At 64.4% G+C, this 20,112-nt stretch overlaps 2 protein-coding genes across 7 annotated transcripts in view; one reads left to right on the forward strand and one right to left on the reverse strand.

Annotated features, from left to right (window-relative positions):
* Positions 1 to 2,427, forward strand: part of FAM163B (family with sequence similarity 163 member B) — a 29,334-nt gene extending 26,907 nt beyond the window's left edge. Inside the window, exon 3 of the mRNA XM_043916473.1 lies at positions 409 to 2,427. Within this exon, the coding sequence (XP_043772408.1) occupies positions 409 to 810 (402 nt within the window). The 3' untranslated portion in view covers positions 811 to 2,427. The remainder of the gene's footprint in view (positions 1 to 408) is intronic.
* A 1,812-nt stretch (positions 2,428 to 4,239) lies between these two features.
* The window catches only part of ADAMTSL2 (ADAMTS like 2), a 35,880-nt gene continuing 20,007 nt past the window's right edge, over positions 4,240 to 20,112 (reverse strand). For 3 of the 6 annotated variants that reach the window (XM_043916383.1, XM_043916382.1, XM_043916385.1), the window contains 8 exons: positions 15,274 to 15,419; positions 10,849 to 10,975; positions 9,994 to 10,207; positions 9,499 to 9,654; positions 8,925 to 9,095; positions 8,084 to 8,260; positions 5,513 to 5,657; positions 4,240 to 4,836 (listed from right to left, as the gene is read on the reverse strand). In XM_043916383.1, the coding sequence (XP_043772318.1) occupies positions 4,718 to 4,836; positions 5,513 to 5,657; positions 8,084 to 8,260; positions 8,925 to 9,095; positions 9,499 to 9,654; positions 9,994 to 10,207; positions 10,849 to 10,975; positions 15,274 to 15,419 (1,255 nt within the window). In that variant the 3' untranslated portion in view covers positions 4,240 to 4,717. The remainder of the gene's footprint in view (positions 4,837 to 5,512; positions 5,658 to 8,083; positions 8,261 to 8,924; positions 9,096 to 9,498; positions 9,655 to 9,993; positions 10,208 to 10,848; positions 10,976 to 15,273; positions 15,420 to 20,112) is intronic. The other 3 variants (XM_043916384.1, XM_043916387.1, XM_043916386.1) reach the window with 2 other exon arrangements.

Consider the following 20,112-nt stretch of genomic DNA (forward strand, 5'->3'; position numbering starts at 1 on the left):
GCTGCCCCTGCCCCGTGGTTGCTGTGGGGCGAAATGAGCGAAAGTGAGTGGAAGTCGCTCAGTCGTGTTCGGCTGTTTGCGACCCCATGGACTGTACAGTCCCTGGAATTCTCCAGGCCAGAATACTGGAGGGGGTAGCCTTTCCCTTCTCCAGGGGATCTTCCCAACCCAGGTCTCCTGCATTGCAGGCGGATTCTTTAGCAGCCGAGCCACCAGGGAAGGGGTGAAATGCGAGAACCCCTCATTTAGGGACCCCAGGAGTTCGGGGCGCCTGGGTCTCGCGCTCCCCTCCGTGGTCGTGGTGGGGACACGGGCATCTGAGCCGGGGGCGTCCCGGCGCCCTCCCGGGCCTGCGCGGGGGGCCAGGGTGGTGGGGGGCCGGGGGTCATGGCGGCCCTCTGCCCGCAGTACTACTGCTGCAAGAAGGACGAGTCGGAGGAGGACGAAGAGGAGCCGGACTTCGCGGTGCACGCACACCTGCCCCCGCTGCACTCCAACCGCAACCTGGTGCTCAGCAACGGGCCGGCGCTCTACCCGGCCGCCTCCACCTCCTTCAGCCAGAGGTCCCCGCAGGCCCGCGCCCTCTGCCGCAGCTGCTCCCGCTCCGAGCCGCCCGCCTTCTTCCTGCAGGAGCCGGAGGACGAGGGCGTCAGCAACGGGGGGGAGCGCGTGGCCTACAGGAGCATCAGCCAGGAGGACGTGGGGCCGCCGCCCGGGGCCTTCGGGGGGCTGCAGGCGCTCAACCCCAACCGCCTGTCGGCCATGCGGGAGGCCTTCTCCCGCAGCCGCAGCGTCAGCACCGACGTCTGAGTGCGCCCCCCACCCCCGGCAGGGCCTGAGACCATGGCGGGGGGTCCCCGCCTGGCCCCGGGGCCCCGAACATGGCGCTCCTCATGTGCCCATTGTTGCGGGCGCTCCGGGGCTCCCTGAAGGGGTCAGACCCTGTGAAGGCCGGTGGGGCCGCCCCGGGCAGCAGCCGCCGGGGCCTGGGTCTGCAGGGAGGCAGGCGTGATGCGGGCGCAGGTGGGGCCTCCAGGTGCCCGGGCAGCAGAATGAGGCGGGGCTCTGGGGCGTGGATGCTGGGCTGCGGATGCCAGGGCTGCCGTCAGGAAGGGGCCAGGGGACGGGGACTCCCTGGGTCTCGGTTACCTACTTGTTTAAGGATGACGTGGCGGCCGCCAGGCTGGGGCCCTGCAGCTCAAGCCTTGGGGGCCAAGTCTCCTGTCCCCCTGAATGAGGCCCCCCCCGCCATCCCCACACACCCCAGCTTCCACTGCAGCTGAGACCCTGCTTGAGCCCGCCTCCCTGCTGATGCCCAGAGAAAGGGGGAGTTTCTTGGGAAGTGCAGCCCCCAACTGGCTTTTTGGTGGAGTGGGGAGGAGGCCGTGTGCCAACACTCCCACTTCAGAAGTAACACACGCAGCCCACTCCTCAGCCCTGACGTGGCCAGGCGGACAGAGCCATGCACCAGAGGCGGAAAGCCCCACCGATGCCCCATGGGACCTGAGACACCCTCCCACCTGGCGGGTCTCAGGAGGACCTGGGAGCCAGGCCTCAGGCTGCCCTTCTGTGCGCTGGCCCCCGACCCCCCGGCCCCCCGGGTGAGGACAGCTGAGCTCAGCCCCCACCAGGCCCCCTCAGGCCCAGCGGCTCCTCCCTCCACCCAGCCAGAGAGCTGCCCCAAACCCAGGGATGCCTGCCGTGACCCAGGGGCGCCTGCCGTGGGGAACACAGCCCCCCGCTCAGAGGCCCTGTCTCCTCTCTCTGCAGCCTGGCCCCCAGAGCCCCCGCCCTCTCCTGGGCCCGCTCTCTCTCTCTCTCTCTCCCCCACTGCCTCTGGGCCCCACCATGGAGCACCCCCAACACCCCCGTAGGGCAGCCCCCGTCTGCCCAAGAAGACAGCCCGAGCCCCCCAGCCAAGCGGGCTTCCCGGAAGACGAGCTCCAAGGCCAGCGGCTTCCCCCGGCGTGGGCACCACAGCTCCCGCTCTCTCGGAAGCGCTGCTGAGCTGTGACTCCGGACGTGAGCAGAGTTAGGAAGACGTCCTATTTCGGGCATTCTCGATTTTTTTTTCCCCTCGTCTTCCCTTCGCCTCCTGCCTCCGTTTGGACTCGCTGATGGATTCATGCCCAAGCTTCCCGTTCCCTTGTCAGACCCCACGAGTTTCTTTCTGATGTATTGGCTGGGGTGGGGGTGGGGAGGGAGGGGGGTGGGGGAAGGGTCCGGAGGTGGCACTTCTCGTGGCCGTTCTGTTCGGTCTGCTGTTTCCTTGTCTGGTCTCTGGCCTCTGTATAGATTCCTAGATCCATCTGACATCATCAACACGCACACACCCATCCAAGCTCTCCCTCAGCTCCGCTGAGGAGACTGGGGGAGCTACCTGCTCCCCGACAGAATCGTGAGCCAATAAAACTCTCCGACACCTCGCCCGCTGTCTTTGGTCTGCCCGGGATTCCTCTCCTGAGCTTCCTGGCAGGGGCTGCGTCCAGCCCAACCCCAGACAGAGTGGGCCCTTCCTTCCCATCCAGCCCCAGGGGTCAAGGCTCTGCCCAGAGGGACTGGTCCTGGTCGCAGCCATGTTGGGTTTTGACTTTCCTGGGGTGGCTGTATCCATCTTAAAAGATTGGAAACCACTGGCCTGAAACCCCGAGGTCCTGGAGCGTGGGTTGGGGGAGAGGAGCTGTGGCACCTGGGGCGAGTGACCGACCTCTGTGGGCCTCGGTCTTACCATCCACACAATGGGCAGTGATGACACGGGATTCACGGGGCTCTGAGGAGGATGAGAGGATGCTCTGGGCACAGAACCTGGCCTGCGGGATGCGGGATGCAGGATTCAGGATGCGGGATTCGGGATGTGGGATGAGGGATGTGGGATGTGGGGTGCGGAATGCACACTATAGGTGCTGGGGGGTGGGGAGGAGGGGGAAGGCGGGGAGTGACTGGGCGTGATGGTGGGGTATGTCAGGGAGCCCTGGGCCCCTGGATTGCCGTGATCCCACCTCCACTGGAACCGAGCCGCTGACCCTGAGGGAGCCCACCCCACAGGCCTCCACCTTCACGGCCACTCACCCAACTGTGACGCTGTCCTAAACACTGCGGCCCACCCTGCTCTGGTCCCGGTTTGGGGACAGAAGGCCCTGCATCCCAGCCAAGCAGCCGGACAGCCGCTCACCTCGCTGCTTCCTGTCCCGGACGGAGACCCTCCCCGCGGCATCCGTGCCCGGGGCCGGCTCGCTGTCCCTCAGTCGGCAGACAGCCAGACCCTCCCTCCTCCGCTGCGGCCAAACCAAGGTGCTTTCAGCATCATAAACACCCACCCCTCTCCCTGGAGGCTTTAGAGTCACTCCTGCGGCTGGACCAGCCGAAACATCACCTCTTCTGGGAAGCCCGCCAGTGTCCCGGCACCCGCCAGTCCAGATGAAGTGGCTCTTCTAGGAGGCCCAGGAGCAGTAACGAGGGCTGTGTCCTGAGCTCCCCACGTGGGCCCGCGCTGTGCCTCCCCCCGCCCCGCCGCCTGCCTCACCCCTTATGATCTTCCCAGCACAGGCGGAGGTGGGAGCTTCCCCCCAGGGCGCGGGTGTTGGAGGCCCCTCGGGCCCCGCGGGCCCCTAGACCCCACAGCCCAGTTCTGACTCCAGCACCTGAGTCCAAAGCCCCCTGAGCCCCTCCCTGCAGGCGCCCTCTCTTTTGTCCTCTTCTGTCTGCTTCCTCCCCGACTGGCATTTCCTCAGGGAGACACTGCAGCCCAGCCCTAGTGCCCCCAGCCCCAGCCCGACCCAGACCCGGCCCCAGACCCAGCCCCGGACCCGGTCCCAGCCCCAGACTCAGCCTCAGAACCAGACCCGGCCCCAGCCCCAGACCTGGTCCCAGACTCAGCCTCAGAACCAGACCTGGCCCCAGACCCAGCCTGGTCCCAGACCCGGCCCCAGACCCAGACCTGGTCCCAGACCCAGACCCAGACCTGGTCCCAGACCCAGCCTGGTCCCAGACCCAGCCCCAGCCCCAGACCCAGCCTCAGAACCAGACCCAGCCCCAGACCCAGACCTGGTCCCAGACCCAGCCCCAGCCCCAGACCCAGCCTCAGAACCAGACCCGGCCCCAGACCCAGACCTGGTCCCAGACCCAGCCCCAGACCTGGTCCCAGACCCAGTCCTGCACACAAGGCTGCGTCAGACTATCTGGGGCGGTGAGCGGGAAAGACACCCCACCCCTCCTGGCAGAGCCCCGGACAGCCCACGATGCCACCATAAATACAACCACTTTATTAACATACAGAGATTACTGCCCGACGACAGCGCGGCCTCGGGCCGTGAGAAGGACGCCCCTCCCGGGCGTAAAGTGCGGTGGGTCCCTCGTGCCAAGAGCTTCCGGTCGGGGAGGCGAGCGATGCTAAGTCGTGAGATTACGAGTGCCCCGCAGGGAGTCCCCCGAGGCGCCGGGCTCCCCCGCGGCCCCTGCCTGTCTCCTGGGCCTGCGGCCCTGCAGGGAGACGGCGTGCTCCCGGGCCCCTGGGGGGGCGGGGAGCCATCCTCACAGCTCTGTCCCGGGGTGGGGGTGCCGACAGGCGCGCCAGGGGTGGGGGGCTCTCCTGCCCAGGGAGAGCAGGGGCTCAGTGTCACGTCTTCACAGCTGGGCGCCCTGCAGGAAGGGTGTCCGTGAAGGGGCGGCTGCGGCCCCAGGGACGGGGTGCTTGGTCTCTGAGGGGCGGCCGCCGGGCCTAGGAGTGCGGCGGCCTGCAGGAGCGGCAGCAGGCCTTGCTGTAGTACCAGTGGCCGCAGAGGTTCACCTTGATGGCCAGGGCGCAGTTGGTGCCCGGCTGGTCCTGGCAGCTGTCATCTGGGGAAGGGACCGCAGCGCGTCAGGGAGCGGTGGGGCGGGGCGGGGGTCCTGCCCCGTCCATCTCCCCTCCTGGAGCTCTCCCTCCCTCATACCCCTTGCCAGGGACGTCAGGACCCCACAGGTGATGTGAAGCGCTCACAGGGAAGGCAGATACCCAGGGACCAGGATTTGGAGGAGGCCCTGACCTCACCCCAGAGGCCTGAACATCTCCAGGAGGCCCACTGGTGCCCTTCCACTTGGTGGGTCCAAAATAAAGCTCATTGCCAGGCCCTGGTGCCCCCCCGGAGCCTAGGACCCGCCTGCATCTTCCAGGTGCCCGAGCCACAGAGCCTGCTTCAGGCCCTCACCACCCTGCCCCTGTGTGGCCAGCTTGAAGGTGCTCTGGATGAGTTTGTCCCAGCCCTGGCCCCCTGCCCCACCGCCGCCCTCCCATCTTCTGAAGCCAGATGCTCTTTGCAAAGGGCGGGTCTCGGCCTGGCTCCTGGGGGCCCCAGGCTCCAGTCAGATCTCACCTGCCGCCCTTCCCACCCGCAGCTCCCAGCTGGACTCAGCCACTCCCAGAGAGAGACTTCGCTCCCCGCCCTGCCTTGGTCTCTGGAGCCAAGAGACCCTCCTGGATGACTGCCTGCTCATCCCTCAGGCCCCGGCTTGGCCTCCGCCTCTGCGTCCTCACCTGGGGGCTCCGTGGGGCAAGCCTGAAGGTCACAGGCTTGTCTGCCAACAGGCTTCACCAGCGGGTCGCAGCCCCGGACGATGTCAGTGCCCTGGTAGCACTTCACGTCGCGCATCCGCACACCCGCCCCGCAGGTCTTGGTGCACTGCCCGGGGAGAAACAGCAAGACTGAGACCCCTCCGGCGGGGCGGGGGGTCCGCCAGAGGAGGGGTGGGACTCCCCTCCTCTCGCCAGGGTGCTGAGTCTCCATGGAAGCAGGACACATGGGCGCTCGGGGGCTCGGGGTGGTGAGCCAAGGAAGGACAGGCCAGCAACCAGGAGATGCTGCTGCCCCCGCCTCCGCCCCTCACTCCTACCGCCACCGTACTACTCAGCTTCCCAGTGAGGGCGTGGACCCCCCATCTCTGCCCCCAGGAGGGTCCTTTGGTTCCAGCTCTCCAGCGTCCTGTGCTGCGGGAGGCTCGGGACACAGGGGGCCACAGCCCAGGGGGAGGCTGGCTTCCCACTCCAGTTAAGAGCTGGGGGCCAATTAACTACATCTTCCAGAGCCAGCACCCCCACCCGCGGCTCCCCATCCAGATGTTCCCCTCGGAAAGCCCCGCCAAGCCGCCCAGAATGCCAGGGCCATCTGCTGACCCCAGTTACCCTGCCGTCCTCCCGCCGAGATCCCAGAGGCGGTGGCTCCCTCTGGCTGCCCCTGCTGTGGGTGACCCCACATCACCCAGGCTCAGCTGGGACCTCAGTCTGCGGAGGTTGGGGGTTGGGGTTCCGGTCCTGACCACCCTCCCCACCCCCCACCAGTTCTGTTCACAGAGGCACTGGGAAGGCTTCCAGCCCGATGCCCACACCCAGCTTGAGGGAACTAGCACAGCCTGGAGGACTGAGCCCGACAACAATCGGCCTTTGGGGGGGATGCCCCAAGGCGCCCCGAGCCGTCCCCCGCCCCCCAGAGAGAACGCACATCTGGCCTTTCCTGGCGCCCACTCCTCCACTCTGGGTGGACGGCTTGGAGGACGCGTTCTTACTAAGCCCTCCTCCCAGGCAGAGGCGGCCACAGAGGGAGAAAGACCCCACCCCAACCAGGGACAAGGACACAGAGGTCCTCCTGCCCACGGTCTGGTCACCCCTCGCCCACCCACCATCATCAGGGTGAAGGGTGCCCTCCCCCCGTGCCCCCAGGCTCCTGGGCGAAGACCTGTCTGGGCCTTCCCGCTGGCCCGCCCCCCGGAAGCTGTGCATCCCCAGGTGGAGGGGGGCCTTGGGGCGGGGGCTGGTGATGCGGCCCAGGAGAGGGGGGGATGCGTGAGAACCAGTAAAAACCTCCGCCTAGACGCGCCCCTGGACTGTAAGAGGGGCCTGAAGGGGGTCAAGTCCTGAGGCATCTCCCCGCAGGAAAGGGGCCGGAAGGGAGAAGCTCCGGTTAGATGGGCCCCCTTCGCTCGGCCAGAGACCTGGGCTGTCCCCCCCGTCTGCAGGCAGCCCCGCGCCCCTCCGCTCCCGTGGGGGCCCGTGGACCTGGGCTGTCCCCCCCGTCTGCAGGCAGCCCCGCGCCCCTCCGCTCCCGTGGGGGCCCGTGGACCTGGGCTGTCCCCCCCGTCTGCAGGCAGCCCCGCGCCCCTCCGCTCCCGTGGGGGCCCGTGGACCTGGGCTGTCCCCCCCGTCTGCAGGCAGCTCCGCGCCCCTCCGCTCCCGTGGGGGCCCGTGGACCTGGGCTGTCCCCCCCGTCTGCAGGCAGCCCCGCGCCCCTCCGCTCCCGTGGGGGCCCGTGGACCTGGGCTGTCCCCCCCCGTCTGCAGGCAGCCCCGCGCCCCTCCGCTCCCGGGGGTGGGGGCTGGCTCGGGCCTCCGTCACTCTGCAGGTCCCTCCCCCCGCCCAGAGCAGCGTCCAGCGTCTGCTAACTTGGGTCAGTTCTCTCTCTGTACTTGGGTTTCTTCCCCCACAGGGGACAAAAAGGGGAGCCCCCTCCCACAGTGTTGTTGGGAGGAAGAAAGGAGCCCCTCCATCAAGCGCTGGGCCCGGCCCACCCAAAGGGCCTGGAAGGTGAGGGTCTGCTCCCCGCTGTAGAGTGGAGAGGCCACGCTCCAGGCCACCCTCCCGCCAGAGGCCGAGTTAGGAGCCACAGGCCGGTGTCAGGGCGGCGGCCGCCACTCCTCCTGGCTTCCCTCTGCCCAGGGCCCACCGTCCTCCCAACCCCGTGCCTCTCAGAGTCTGTGTCCCTGCCTTGACTCTGGCTCCCCACACTCCCAGTGCCCACCTGGGATCTGTCTGTTCCATGCTGGGTGTCAGGCACACGGGCTTTCAAATGCATGACTGAAAGGCTTACAAGGCAAGGCCAAAAAAAGGGCCCTGGCCGAGCGCAGCAGGGATCCCAGAGGTGAGATCCGGGAGGACTTCCTGAAGGAGGCGGCCCTCACGCTCGCCAACGTGGAAGCACTGACAGTCCCTCCAGGGAGAGAAAGCCCTGATGGAGGCTGAGCCGGGGGACGTGAGGGGCACTCGGGGTGGGAGAGGAGGTCTTTCAGCAGGACCAGAGATCAGGCCCGGCCTTAGGAGGGCCAGGGGAGCGCTCACCTCAGACCAGGGGCTGGTGTACCACTTGAAGCAGGGCCTCTCGAAGCAGGTGCTCTCCTCGGGGGGCTTCTTGGCCAGACCACACTCGGGGCCGCTGCGCGTCTGCGGCTTCCCATTGGCCAGCTCCATGCACAGGACCAGCCTCTTCTTCACACCTCTGCCGCAGGTCGTGTTGCACTGGGGTGGAAGGGCAGACAGATTAGGGGTGAGGGGCCAGAGGTCAGGAAGACCAGAACACGGGGCCCGCAGCCTTGCCCGTGAAAATGGCTCAGTCAGCAGCATGTGAGTAACAGCTAAGATCAACGACACACGGGCTGAGAACTTGCGGGTCGATAACCACGTGGCCCCAAACAGATTTGCTCAGAAACAATTTAGCAGAAAAACCATCTGTTGTGAAACAAAATGGTTAATGACCATTTGCCTGGCGATGAATTAGCTGACAGCGATCTGCCTGAACCAAGCGGTTGAAAGCCATGTGGTTGGGCACCGTGTGTCTGAAAATGGCAAGCTGGTGACCTTGACAGGTCACCAGAGGTCATGAGAACAAAGCAACGTACAGGGCCCACGGCCCAACGACCCCAACCCTGGGCTTCCTCCTCGGGAACATGGGGTCGTGGGAAACGGATCGGCCCCGCACGCCTCACCGAACATGCGCTATTTAGACTTGGGATGTTTTAAGCAGTTTTCTTACCTTTCTTGTTTTTTGTTTTTTTCTATTTCAAGTTAATGTTTAGTGGATTGTGGCATCATAATTTCCAATTAATTCCTCGTTTGGCCAACCTGCCCCCCTGGCCACCTGGCTCTCGGCCACTTCGATGCCCGCCGGGCGGGGGGCACTCACCCGCTCCCAGTCCTGAGCCAGCCAGTGGGCGGGGCAGTTCTTGTCCCCGCAGGGGTGGATGGCCAGCGGCTTGGTCTCCATCTGGCACTGAGACTCGGGCACGACCCGCCCGTCGCTGGTCTTGCAGTACACGTGTCTGATCATGCGGCCCTGCCCACAGCTGCCGCTGCACTGCAGGGGGACACCGGCGTCAGAGGCAGAGCCCCCTCCCAGGGCCCCCGGACCTCCTTTCACGGAGAGCAGGGCAGCGGGGAGGGGGTGGGGAGGGGTTGCCACGGTAACCGTGTTGTAAATACCATGCTCTGTTCTAATTACAGAAAGATGGCATGCTCGATGAAAAACACACAGAGAAGATCACACCTAAGACCCCAGAAGAGCCCCCTGTGCACCCAGCACCCAGAGGGGACCCCAGTGGGCATCTGAGCGTCTCATCCAGGTGGGAGAAAAGAGAGACAGGCAGGCAGGGAGCTTATAACGGGGGCGTCGCAATGGGCCCTCTTGTGTTGGTTCAAGGTTCTGATCCCCCGTGATCACACGGGTCAGCCCTCTGAGCACCCGGCTGGGCTGCCCTCACCGGCCCCCAGTCGGAGACGGTCCACTGGCGGTCGCAGGGGGGCCCTGTGCAGTCCTTCTCCCCCACAGGCCTGGTGCTGGGGTCACACAGCTTCTCGTCCTCCGAGCAGCGGATGTCCCGGGTAACCACGCTGCGCTCCCCACACTTGGCCGTGCACTGCGGGGAGACGGCGGAAGAGCGGGCTCACGGCGGCCCTAGCTGCATGCAGACCCCGGCCCGGCTCCCACCCGGCCCGCTCGGCCCCCACCCGGCCCGCTCGGCCCCCACCCGGCCCACGGCCCCCACCCGGCCCGCTCGGCCCCCACCCGGCCCGCTCGGCCCCCACCCGGCCCGCTCGGCCCCTACCCGGCCCACGGCCCCCACCCGGCCCACGGCTCCCACCCGGCCCGCTCGGCCCCCTCCCGCACCCCCCCCACCCGGCCCCCACCTCGGACCACGCGGACATCTCCCACTGCGGCCCGCAGGCCCCCGCCCTCCCCCGGCCCGCGCACACACCTCAGACCACTCGGACATCTCCCACTGCGGCCCGCAGGCCGGGTTCCGGCAGGTCTTGCGCTCCTCGGGCCGCACGGCCTCCGCCGCCTCGCACAGGTCGCTGTACACGGAGCTGTCGAAGCCGGGCGACAGCATCTTCCAGCAGCGCACGATGCGTGACTGGTAGCCCTCGCCACAGGTGCGCGAGCACTCGCTCCAGCTGCTGGTCTCCCACCTGCCTCGGGGGGTGCGGCCTTCAGCGACCCCACCCCACTCCCAGCCGCACCCCCACGGGCTCCCTCCAGCCAGAGCGGTCAGGCCCTGCTACCGCCCCCCTGCTAACTCCAACCTGGGGTCCTGCCTCAGTGTCCTGGAGCCCCCAGCCCCACTGAAGGGAAGAAGGCACCCCCATGACTGCACAGCCAGCTTCTTGGAAAGGAGCAGACACATAGGGAGCAGAGACCCCAGGACAGAGCAGAGACCCCAGGATGGACCCCAGGACGGAGCAGAGACCCCAGGACGGAGCAGAGACCCCAGGACGGAATAGAGACCCCAGGATGGAGCACAGACCCCAGGACGGAGCAGAGACCCCAGGACGGAATAGAGACCCCAGGACGGAGCAGAGACTCCAGGGTGGAATAGAGACCCCAGGACGGAGCAGAGACCCAGGATGGACCCCAGGACGGAGCAGAGACCCCAGGACGGAGCAGAGACCCCAGGATGGACCCCAGGATGGAGCAGAGACCCCAGGACGGAGCAGAGACCCAGGATGGAGCAGAGACCCCAGGATGGAGCAGCCCCCTGGACGCGGCATGGCAGATCCCCAGCGCACCCGCCCCCAGCACATGCCCTGTCCGGGGCCTGGGGGGCAGGTACCTGGGCTGGCACTCCCTGCCTGCACAGAACTCCTGGACAGGCTCGGGCCGCGTCAGGGCGTCGCAGTAGCTGTCGTCCACCTCGATGCCGTCGTAGCGGACACACATGGCGTAGGTCGACATGACCCCTGGGTTCAGGAGAAGGGAAGGGCACTGTGAGCCCCCGTGAGCACCTGGAGGCCGGCAGGCGGGCCCCGAGGCTGTGGGCAGGTCACCCGGCCTCTCGGGGCTTCCTGGTTTCAGTCCCGCTGACCGGACTGGGGGCGGATCCCAGCGAGGCCGGGCCTGTGCATCTGAGCTCCCTCCCCGCCTGGGCCAGGGGCCTGAGCACTTCTCTGCACAGCCTTCCCTGCCCACCCTGTGCTGCATCATAGGCCCTGAGCTGAAACGAGCAGGTGACGTGTTGGCTGCTTCAGGCGTGTCCAACTCTGTGGCCCCGTGGACTGTAGCCCACCAGGCTCCTCTGCCCATGGGATTCTCCAGGCAAGACTACTTGGGAGTGGGTAAGCATTGCCTTCTCCAGGGGATCTTCCTGATCCAAGGATCGAACACGGGTCTTTTGTATTGCAGGCAGATTCTTTACCTTCTGCGCCCCAGGGAAGCCCAAGAAGTCACAAACGCTGCGCTTTTAGTAAACTCAGAATGGCCCTTACAGAGGCGCAGAGGCAAACCCAGCCAGGTGTCACTCATTCATTCATTCAATGATTATGATGGGTGGGTAGATGGATGGATGGATGAGTGGATGGGTAGGTGGGTGGTGGATGGACAGATGGATGGGTAGGTTAGTGGTGGAAGGATGGATGGTGGATGAACAGATAGATGAGTGAATGGGGAGGTTGGTGGATAGGTGGGGAAGTATGGATGGATGGTGCATGGATGGATGGATAATCTAACCATTCCAGCCCTTCACAGACTCCTCAGATATGACATTAGACCTTCAGATCCTCCCTGCCCTCCCATGGCATGCCCTAGTCCTTATCCAGCTCCCTCTCAAACTTTCTTTAATGATTTTTGTGATTAAACACCTGCTACTCTATAAATCTAGGTCTTCCCTGATAGCTCAGTCGGTAAAGAATCAGCCTACAATGCAGGAAACCCCTGTTCAATTCCTGGGTCAGGAAGATCCACTGGAGAAGGGCTAGGCTAACAGCACCAGTATTCTTGGGCTTCCCTTGTGCCTCAGTGGGTAAAGAATCTGCCTGCAATGTGGGAGACCTGGGTTCGAACCCTAGGTTAGGAAGATCCCCTGGAGAAGGGAAAGGCTACCCACTCCAGTGTCCTGGCCTGGTGAATTCCATGGACTAAGTCCATGGGGTCACAAAGAGTCAGACACGACTAAGCGACTTTCATTTCATTTCACTTCACTCTATAAATCCCGTTGGGGGACCGTATGTAAAGGGCCAGCCCTCAACCAAAATTATTCATTCCTTGACCGCCATCTCCACCTTTTGCTTCTCCGGTCTTCTTGCCCTGCACCCCCATGCCAGGCATCAGGCTGACGCAAGGGCCAAACTCACTCCACAGTGCGTGGTTACCTCCCTGCCAAGGAGCCAGAGTGACTCAGGGCGAGTGTGAACACGGCTGGGGTCAGGGGCCGTGGTTGTCATTATCACTGGTGTGTGTGTGCCAAGGGGCAGGGACCCAGCCCTGCTGGATGCTGGAGAGAGCAGAGTCCTCCCCTCGGGGGTTGCCCTGCCCCGTAAACCAAGGGCCCCTGCCGACTCGCGCTCCCTGCCCAGGGGCGCGTGTCTGAGAGCCGGCAGCTCCTGCCTCTCCAAGCCCCAGCCTTGGATGGAATGAAAACAGCCTGGGAGGCAGCCCACACGGGGATTTTTTCTTTTTTCCATGAGGGACGAGCCAGGTTGCAATCACGGCTTCCTCTCTGCCAGCGCTGGACTGTGTCGTCTTTAGCCGTCACTGAGCGGGGTGCTGGCTTCCTGGCCAGGCCTGCTCAGAATGTTCCAGAGACACCAGTTCTGGGGCCCAGGGAGGTCCAAGTCAGGGGACTCGCAGACCCTCAGCAAGTGTCTGTTTGCTCTCTCGTCATCCAGGGGAAACACAGCCGGTCCTGATCAGGAGGGACGGGACTCCTGGTCCCAGCGCCGTCCCCGGCTGGGGGTGACGTGAGGGCGGTCAGACTCTCCAGGCCTCCACTTGCCACTCACCCCCTCCCGGGGACCCCCCACGCGGGACGGGAGGCACAGCTCCCGTCTTCTGGACACCCACCTCGCGGTGTCAGTCCTGAATGCAGGGCTTCTCAAACCTTCTTACCAAGCCCTTCCTCTAAAGGAAAGGAGCAGAAGGCCCGGACACCGGACTGAATGGGCCTGTTCTGCCCGCAGGCCGGGGATCTCAGAGCCCGTCAGGTCCACTCCCCCCGCCCTGGGCCAGGGGGTTGCCGAGAGCCCTCGGGAATCATCCCTTGTGACTCAAGTGAAGGGTCCAAACTGATCCACCTGCCTTTCTCCTGCTCTCAAGAGCATCTTTAAGGAAAAGAAGGAATGCTTGCTGCTATGACCGGGGCTCAGGACATAGGAGACCTGCTGATCGCCAGTGATGAGGTGGAAGTTTGCACAGACCCCGCGGGCCACAGAGGGTTTGTAAACCACCACCCTCTCCCCCAACGCCCAGAGCTGGCCTGGGGTCAGCGCCCCGGCAAGCGGGATTTCGAGAGGAGCCCGCCACAGGTGTGCAGAGGTGAGCTGGTCTGCAGGGACCCCAGCTCACCACTTCTGTGGGGTGCTGCCCACCCTATTTGGTGTCTCTGTGGCGACGGGGAACTCACTCGGTCGGGGCCACTCACTCCAGTCCCAGAGGGGCTCGTCTGAAGGAGAATGCGTCCTTTCAGCAGAGCCAGAACCTGTCTTCCTCACTTCCTTTCTTCTTGCATCCTACTGTGTACCTTGGCCCACCCCCTGCCCGGCACTCTGCGGGCATCGAGTCACCCTGGATGACCTCCCTGGGGACCGCCTTCTGCCCAGGGCCAGGCTCAGCAGCTCACCCCCGGGGTGGCTTCATCCCGGAGGGATCTCAAGCCTTGTCACCTCCCGGGCAGGGACATGTGCAAGGGGAACAAAAGACACTCCCCGCCACATGTGCTGTGGCCACCTCGGCACGCGTGGGGTCCGAGGGATGACGTCGGGGCTCCTGATTCAGAACGGGACCCTGCCCTTCGAGAGCAGGCTCTCAAAGCAGGCTCCCCCAACACCCCACTCTCCCCAGCACTCAGCCCCGACTTCACTCCCCGGACCAGTGCTGTGGCTGCTCCTGGCCCCATTGGTGGCACACGGCAGCAGCAGTCCTGCTGACGGCGCCCAGCTGTCAAGCTTGACCCTGATTGCTTATTTTTCCTTTCCCATCTACCCCTATAACCATGTTTGGATAGGTGGACGTCCCATTTTACAGGTAGAGAGGAGAGACTCAGCAATTAAGAGCGTGGGGTGTGGACAACCAAATAGTTCATCCCAAGTGCTCACCACACCCCCACAAAGCCCTCCTCGAACCCTCGAGATATCAGGGGGCAATCTCAGCCCATCACCTGCCCTGCTCGGGGGAGGAAGGACGGCGTAGCAGGAATGGGCCCTGCTTCCCGCCTGAGATAGAGAGCCGGTGGTCCCCTCAGCGCCCCGCAGAGCTGTCTCCCCAGCTCCTTCTTCGGCCCCATCTCCTGAGATGCCGGTCACCCCCAGGCCCCCGGCTGCCCAGGGCCCAGTTAGCCACTTGCTTCTTTCGCCACACTGGCCAGAGCGTGCGGGGGTTCCCAGAGCTCCGGCCAGCTGGGGTGGGAGTGCAGGGGCAGGAGCAGCGGCAGCAAGCCCAGTCTTGCCGAAACACCAAGTCCCAGGTACGGACAAGGCAGCACCCGGGGTCTCCCTGCGTTTGCCGCAGGCCGGCGCCTGGGTCTGATGTCCGACCTCACAGGGGAGGGGACCAGGGCTGGTGGTGGGGTCCCAGCCTCTGGGCTGCAAGCCAGCGTCTTGGTGCAGCGGCGGCCGGCCCAGTGAGCAGACAGACATAGGTTCAAGCCCTGACTTGACACTTACTGATGCCATGTGTCTGTCTGTCCAGGCAACCCCAGGGTCTGCTATCCCCCCAGCTGTTTCCTCCCCAGATGAGGTCCTAGAATCTGAGAAGTTTCCTCTCTCATAGTCCACACGGGTCTACTCCCCTCCTTCTCACCGCCTGAGATTTCCTACGTCTTAACCAAGAGAAGGATTTTCCTAACAATGTACGAAACACGGAAAGATGAACGAGGGAGCCTTGGAGGTGCTGACTGACCCCCACGCGGCTGGGCCCCCCGTCATGAGGACACCCAGACTGCCACCACGTCCCCACACATCCTGTGGGCCAGGAAAACGCTAGACTAGCTCACTGCAGGCAGTTCGGGGCTACAAGCAAGCAGACGGGCCCCGAAGCCCAGACTCACGCCCGCAGTGGAGGTGGGCTCGCGGGCGCCCCCGGCCGTCTCGGGTACCTGTGGTGCAGGTGGAACTGCAGGGCTCGTGGGACGAGAGCTTCCACCGGTACATGTCCGCGGGGCTCACGCCCTGCTTGCGGGACTTGGGCCTGGTCCTGAAAGCAGGTGAAGCAGAGAAGGGGGTGAGTTCCGTGGAAGCGCGTGTTCTCATCGCCGCAGAGCAGGGGGCGCAGCTGTGTGTACCCGTCCTGAGCCCCTCCCCCGGGCAGAAGGGCAGTCTCGCTGCCTTTCTGGGGGCCCCAGTCCCCACTGTTTAGAAGGAGCGCCCCCGGGGTGGCAGGGCTAGGAGGAAGGGGGAGCTGGCATTTTCCATCCCAACAGCTGGCTGAGCACACGGCCCTGCAGCTGTCGGGGCCCCACTGGGGGCTCTGAGGGGGTGGGTGAAGAACTTGGGGCTCCCCGCCGTCATAGTGGCCCCTTCCACACCCACAGGCCTCTCACCGCCCCCCTCCAGCAGGAGCACACCGATGCCTCCTCCCCCATCCCCGGGAAGGGACCTCAGAGGCACCTGGTGTGCGTGGAAGACGCAGAACCATCTCCCGCAGCCTTCCCCAGCAGGGATTCTGGCCACCGGGCCTCCGGGGATCAAAACAGACCAGCCCGGGGGCAGACGGGGGAGGGGCCGCGTCCCCTGCAGACGCCTCTGCCCAGGTCTGCGAGGGCTGCTGAGCAAGGGAACGCCGAGCTGGGTCCCCGCCAGCGACGGGCTGGGATTCTTGGCCGGAAGTCAGGCGGCCCGGCCAACTATTGTTCGGACTGTTTGCTTCTTTGAACCAGTCGGTGTGCTGGGCCCAACCTCGGGATCCAATGTGCCGGCTCGTTGTGGACTCGGCAGGGGCCGAGCGAGGTGGTGGAGGCGTCTCCCGGAGCCCGGGATCTGCCCTGAGAGGCAGCCGCCCCCAGAGCCAGCCGGGGGGCACGGGACGATGGGTCCACCGCCCAGCCCTGCTTCCCTTCCCATCCAGAGGGGCTGACGGAAGACCCCCTGAAGCTGAGACCCTCGCACGGGGCACACCCACAGGTCCTTTCTTGGGACCTTCTGTCACCGCGGAGGTCAGGCCTAGAGGAGGGTTTGCAGGGCACACATTCTAAAACACTTTCCAGGGACTTCCCTGGTGGTCCAGCGGTTAACACTTTGCTTTCCAATGCAGAGGTTAAGGGTTCGATCCCTGGTCAGGGAGCTAAGATTCCACATGCTTCATGGCCAAAATACCAAAAATCCATTTAAAACAGAACTAATATTGTAACAAATTCAGCAAAGACTTTTAAAACATGGTCCAGACCAATGAAAGCAACAACAATAACCACAACCAAAAAAAAAAAAAAACCTTTAAACAAATAAATAAAAGGCTTTCCAGTCGATTCTGTGATAGAGACATCGGTTTGGATTTGACTGGGAGTTTACTGTTTGCCTTCCAACTTCTGGAATTTCACAAGAACAGCTCTTACACTGCACTTGTGGCCTTGAAGGCACGTCCTGCTCTGAGAACCAGGAAATAATCTACCCACGGACGGACATGAAGTCATGAATTCACTGATATGGTTCCATGAGCCCAGGAAGGAGCAAGGCAATGGAGTGGAAAGCCTACGGCAGTCCGTTGCTGGGTCACAACCGCCGAGACCCCTCGCCGGGTAGCCTCACCCTCCCCGCCGCCCCAACCTGCCCCGGCCTTGCCATACATACAGGGGGAATCGGAAGGTCCTCCCCCGTCCTCCTGAAAAGTGAGGGGGCCCTTTCAGATGGGCCCCCCACCCACCCGAGACCAGGCGTCTCAGAACAAAGGGCCCGCGGCGCCTCCTCGGGGAGGGAGAGCTGGATGCCCCGCACAACACCATGACCCCCACCCTCCTGTCAACAGCTTCTAAATCTCCCCAGGAACAAGGACCAAAGGCTTCAGCCCCGCCCTGCCACCCCACCCGTGGAGGAGCTGCGCCATCTTTATCTAATTACACACTCCTGGGCCAGCAGGCAGCGTGACTCATGGTGGAGAGACAGCTAGCCGTTCAAAATAACCCTCTGGGTTTTCAGCACCAAAGGTCTTTCTGGAGGGGCTGCCTGCCCCTGTTCGCACCAGCGCAGCACAGGCGGGGCCCTCCTGCTTGAAACGCGTCTTTGCACAATAATGCGACGCCTAAAATGCTCTGCTCTCTGCAGAGAAAAACACCCGGGAAATCGCTGAACCAACAGCCCTCCACCGCCTCCGTCTGGAGGGAAGCTAGCACCTGCTGATTGCCAGGCTGGGCCGGGCACCCCACAGGGATGCTCCAAGTCCTTCATCTCCAACTTTCCCTGGATGACCTCGAGGGTTTCTAACCATCGAAAAGAGGCTCGGAAAGAGCTTCGCTTCCCCGCCCCCACCTAGGCTTTGAGAGAGACCCCAGGTCTGCATCCCAGCCCTGGCGTCTGGAGTCGGGCCTCCCCTGGTTGTTCCAGGCAGTTCCAAGAAGGTGAAAATAACCTTGCTCTCTGGACCGCGCCCTCCCTAAGCAGACGCGACTTCCTGTGTTTGGACAATTTGCCGCGCCGGGGCTATTTTGGCCTGGTGGTTTCCCCCGCCGCCTCCTCAGCCCTTTATCTCCAAAGACCATCTTTGGTCTCCCGTCAGCCGTGTCCTTTGAAGCCACTGCGGCCCCATCTCACCCCGTCGGGACTTTCTGAGCCCTGATGGCCATTGTATTGGTTCCTGCATCCCAGACATCCCCCTAAGGGCCCAGGGGTGGGGGCAGGAACCCACGGGACCAGACGGGAGAGACTCTTTAAAATGTGGCTTAAAGACCCGAGAGCTGCTGCTGTGACCCAGCCTGGGGATCCCGGGATGCCTGAACTGACGGCCCTGACGAGCCCCCCGACAAGCCCCTCCCTCGGGGACAGGGCACGGAGGCCCACAGAGGATCACTGATGTGTCCTAATGCCGTGGGACTCAGGTGTGCACGCGTGTGTGCACATGTGTGTGTGTGTGTGCGTGCGCGCGTGTAGCGGGGCAGAGCTAGGATGGTGACCCGGATCTCCACCGCACTTTCCGGGCCTCCAGCCGCATTAAACAGCAGCCCGTGCTCCACCTCCATAAACCCATTCAGGCAGGGACCGACCATCGGACAGCTGGCCATCCTCACAAGCGTGGTCCCAGGAGGGCCGGTCCCCCATCCTGGAGGCTGAGTGCATTCATGACCAGCCCCTGCTTCCTGGCTAGGTGCCCTGGATAGAATTCAGTCCTCTGGACACCCCTGGGGCTTAGAAGAGCCCCCCAGGATCAGAGAACAAGTAATTGGCCCCAGGTCACACAGGCAAGTGCAACTGATTCGGAATCCCGCTCTCAGACTCAGAGCCTGTCCCCCTCCAGCCACTGGGTCCCACACACCCCTGAGGCCCACTTCCTGTGAGCTTCTGGACCCATGTCAGGCCAGCAGATGGCTCGACGGGCCCTGGGAGAGGAAGCACAGCCACAGGGGCTCCGGGCCGCCCACTCTATCCGCGTTTGCAAAGTCTCCCCCTCAGAAGGGGAGTCTCACAGGGCCTCAGAAAAAACACCTTGAGAACAGGGCCAGAGGGGCATCTCTTGTGGGCTCAGGGGCCCAGCTCCCTGCTCTTGTCCTCCGGGGGTGAGTCGCCTCCAACCGTGCCACCTTAAGAGTGAACCCCAAATATTCCATCAATCTCAGTTCCCTAAGGATGCCCACCTCTGCACCCCCAGCCCCGGCAAGGGTTCTGCTGGCTTGGTGTCTAAAGTCAAGGGGTCTAGGCGGGTCCACAGAAAACGGGACGAAACAAAACCCGGGGGGCTTGTTCCGGCCTCCAGTCTACACCCGCACTGGCCTCTGCTGAGCCCTCCTCCGTCTGTTTAGACAGCCTCACTGCCCTGCGAGCCTCTGGATGACAGGACAGTAGCCCTCAGCCCGGGGCCTGGTGCCAGGATTGTCCTCTCTTGGGACAGTGACAGCAGCAGGCCTGGAGCCACCCTGCTCCCAGCTGGCCCCAACCCCGGGAGGCTCCTGTCCTCAGATTCCTCCAGGGCCAGCTGTGACAGTCCAGGGGTCCCCAGCTGTGGCCATCCAGGGGTCCCCAGCTGTGGCCGTCCAGGGGTCCCCAGCTGTGACTGTCCAAGGGTCCCCAGCTGTGGCCATCCAGGGGCCCCCAGCTGTGACTGTCCAAGGGTCCCCAGCTGTGGCCATCCAGGGGCCCCCAGCTGTGACTGTCCAAGGGTCCCCAGCTGTGGCCATCCAGGGGCCCCCAGCTGTGACTGTCCAAGGGTCCCCAGCTGTGGCCATCCAGGGGCCCCCAGCTGTGGCCGTCCAGGGGCCCCCAGCTGTGGCCGTCCAGGGGTCCCCAGCTGTGGCCGTCCAGGGGCCCCCAGCTGTGGCCGTCCAGGGGCCCCCAGCTGTGGCCGTCCAGGGGTCCCCAGCTGTGACTGTCCAGGGGTCCCCAGCTGTGACTGTCCAGGGGTCCCCAGCTGTGACTGTCCAGGGGCCCCCAGCTGTGGCCGTCCAGGGGCCCCCAGCTGTGGCCGTCCAGGGGCCCCCAGCTGTGACCGTCCAGGGGTCCCCAGCTGTGACCGTCCAGGGGTCCCCAGCTGTGGCCGTCCAGGGGTCCCCAGCTGTGACTGTCCAAGGGTCCCCAGCTGTGGCCGTCCAGGGGTCCCCAGCTGTGACCATCCAGGTGTCCGCAGTGTATCCTCGCCACTGGACTCTCCCACGTCCCAAACCCAGAAGCAGCTCCAGCCCCCACAGCCAGAGGTCTTGTTCCCAGTGCCTGACTCTGGGGTCTGGCCCCTGGCTGGGCACCCCACTGAA

This window comes from Cervus elaphus, chromosome 11 (genome assembly GCF_910594005.1).
Source record: "Cervus elaphus chromosome 11, mCerEla1.1, whole genome shotgun sequence".
Taxonomy (NCBI): domain Eukaryota; kingdom Metazoa; phylum Chordata; class Mammalia; order Artiodactyla; family Cervidae; genus Cervus; species Cervus elaphus.